General features: G+C 49.2%; 1 protein-coding gene across 1 annotated transcript; it reads right to left on the reverse strand.

The window, feature by feature from the left end:
* Positions 1-435: 435 nt before the first annotated feature.
* Positions 436-2,394, reverse strand: LOC105571094. Its single transcript, XM_012028566.1, has 3 exons — positions 1,800-2,394; positions 1,242-1,741; positions 436-723 (listed from the first exon to the last, which is right to left on the reverse strand). Exons 1-3 carry the CDS (start codon positions 2,392-2,394, stop codon positions 436-438), a joined length of 1,383 nt encoding a protein of 460 aa, XP_011883956.1.
* Between the last annotated feature and the right edge of the window lie 64 nt (positions 2,395-2,458).

Raw genomic sequence — 2,458 nt, forward strand, 5'->3', positions numbered from 1 at the left:
GAGAGAGAGAGGGAGAGAGGGAGAGAGAGAGAGAGAGAGAGAGAGAGAGATTCGGTACCGAGCACTTCCGACGCATCGGAAGATCAAGAGAACACTGGCCATACTGACACGATTGCGTCAGCGGCCGCGCGACGAAACTTGTCGCAGAGAGAGAGAGACAGAGAGCGGAGAGAAAGAGAAAGAGTGACACCGCTTGGTTTGAGGCCGAGGCCCCGTGCGGCTAGAGTTGTAGGCCGCCCGCTCTTTTCAAATTGAACTCTTGAGCGTTCCCACTCACTCTGAACGGAACGTTCATACTGTTTTTCTGAACATTTCCGCCCGCCTTCGTTAATGTCAATTAACGAATAAATGATGTTGTTTGAGTGGGAACAGATAGATTTTGTCTACAAGACCTTTGAGGAGAGAGGTATACGAGTACTCGTTTCAGATGAGAGTTCACGGATTTGACCCCTGATTCCAACGTCCCTCCAAATTAGGAGAGGCTGGTGGGTTGAATAGCTGTTGAGTCCAGTAGTTAGCCAAGAGAGTTGCTAATGCTCCGCATTCCGTGGTAGCCGAGGAGAATAGCCGGTTGAGCTCAGAGTCTGCTTCCTTCAGATTAGTGCCGCAATCACTACGCAAAGTAGCGCAAATTCCCCTTTGTGATGTGAATCTTTTATAGGCTGCGATGAATCTGTCAGCTGTGTAATCAGTGACCAGTTCCAAATGCACTGCGGAGGTGACCTGACAAACGAATAAGGAAATGTATGCCTTGTATGATTTAGCATTTTTCCTTTCCATGTCTTGATGATAAGAGGCCCGGCGTAGTCAATGCCGGTGTGTAAGAAAGGGCGAGATGGAGTCACGCGTTCGATGGGAAGCTGACCCATCAGTTGTTGAGCCCTTTGCTGACGATATCTGGCACATTTCACGCAGTTTAAGATGTGAGACCGGACTGGGGCTCGTCCTCCAATGATCCAATAGTTATTTCGTAAAAATGTCAAGGTCACCTGTGTGCCTCCGTGCATTGTTCGAATGTGCGCATCAGAGATGATAAGAGAAGTTAGCGCCGATTTTCGGGGAAGAATGAGTGGATGCGTTGCTTCAGGCGACAGCAGAGATGAGTTAAGGCGCCCGCCGACACGGAGATGACCGTTTGAGTCGATGATCGGAGTGAGGCGTACGAGTGAGTTCGAGCGCGGAAGTATTTCGCCCCTTGTCATAATGGTGAGCTCATGATCAAAATGAATCCTTTGAATTGCCTGGATCCAGAATTCCATGGCTGCCTTTAGTTCGTGCGTGGTTAGCGGGCCAGATGGAGTAGTCAAGGCACGTCGGAAGCGGGTGACGCCTCTTCGGCACCAGGCAGTGATTCGAATTAGTCGATTTAGATTGGAGTATCGTTGCAGCAAGTCCCATGGCTCAGTTAATTTGCGAGGGGCTATGACCGCAACGTGAGTAAATCGCTTTTCTAACATAGTTTCTTGGATCCATAATTGAGGTGGATGAGGCCAGGAGGAGGGCTCTTGCAGGAGCCACGATGGTCCGGTCCACCAGATAGAGTGATTGGCGAGTTGATTAGGAGACAGTCCGCGAGTGCCACAGTCCGCCGGGTTGTCCGTTCCCGGTACAAATTTCCATATTGCTTGCGGCAGTGTTTCTTGGATAAACCGCACTCTGTTATGGACGTAGTCCTTCCAACGTGAAGGGTGATTGTTGATCCAGGTGTAAGTGATTGCAGAATCGGTCCAGAGATAGATTGCTTGAGAATTTAGAGTCCAAATTGCGAGTATGCGATCGACAAGCTTAGTCAAGAGCACCGCACCAGACAGCTCTAGGCGCGGTTAGTCGTTTAAGTGGGGCGACCTTGGTTTTAGAAACCACTAAATGAGACGTGAGGTCTCCATGGCTGGAGAAAACGCGGATATAAATTGCTGCGCAAATAGCGAGCTTGGACGCGTCACAAAACCCGTGAACCTTCACGGCATGATTATCTGCAATGCCTATCCAACGAGGGAAGGATAGGCAAGGCATATCATGAAGCTCTTCCACAAATTCACGCCACTTTACGGCGACATGAGAGGGTAACGGTTCGTCCCAGCCGATCTTGATGGACCATAATTCTTGCATGATGATTTTAGCCTTGATGATGACAGGCGACACTAATCCCAGAGAGTCAAACAATTTTGCGATAGAGGATAACACTCGTCGTTTTGTAATCTCGGCAAGAGATGTAGATGCTAAGGTGAAATGGAACGTGTCGGTAGAAGAGTTCCAGCACAACCCGAGTATATTCGTAATGGGTGTTTCATTGATTTGACAAGATGTCGTATGAGCTTGTTTGTCCGGTGCGATTGAGCGGAGGACATCTGGATGATTGCTCACCCACTTTTGTAACGGAAAACCGCCCGCCATGTAGAGTTGATGTGTCTGCTTTGCAAGTTCTTGAACGGCCGAAATCGAGTCACCTCCTCCGAAC

This window comes from Vollenhovia emeryi, unplaced genomic scaffold (assembly GCF_000949405.1).
Source record: "Vollenhovia emeryi isolate VEMERY1.0 unplaced genomic scaffold, V.emery_V1.0 DF941220.1, whole genome shotgun sequence".
Classification (NCBI taxonomy): Eukaryota; Metazoa; Arthropoda; class Insecta; order Hymenoptera; family Formicidae; genus Vollenhovia; species Vollenhovia emeryi.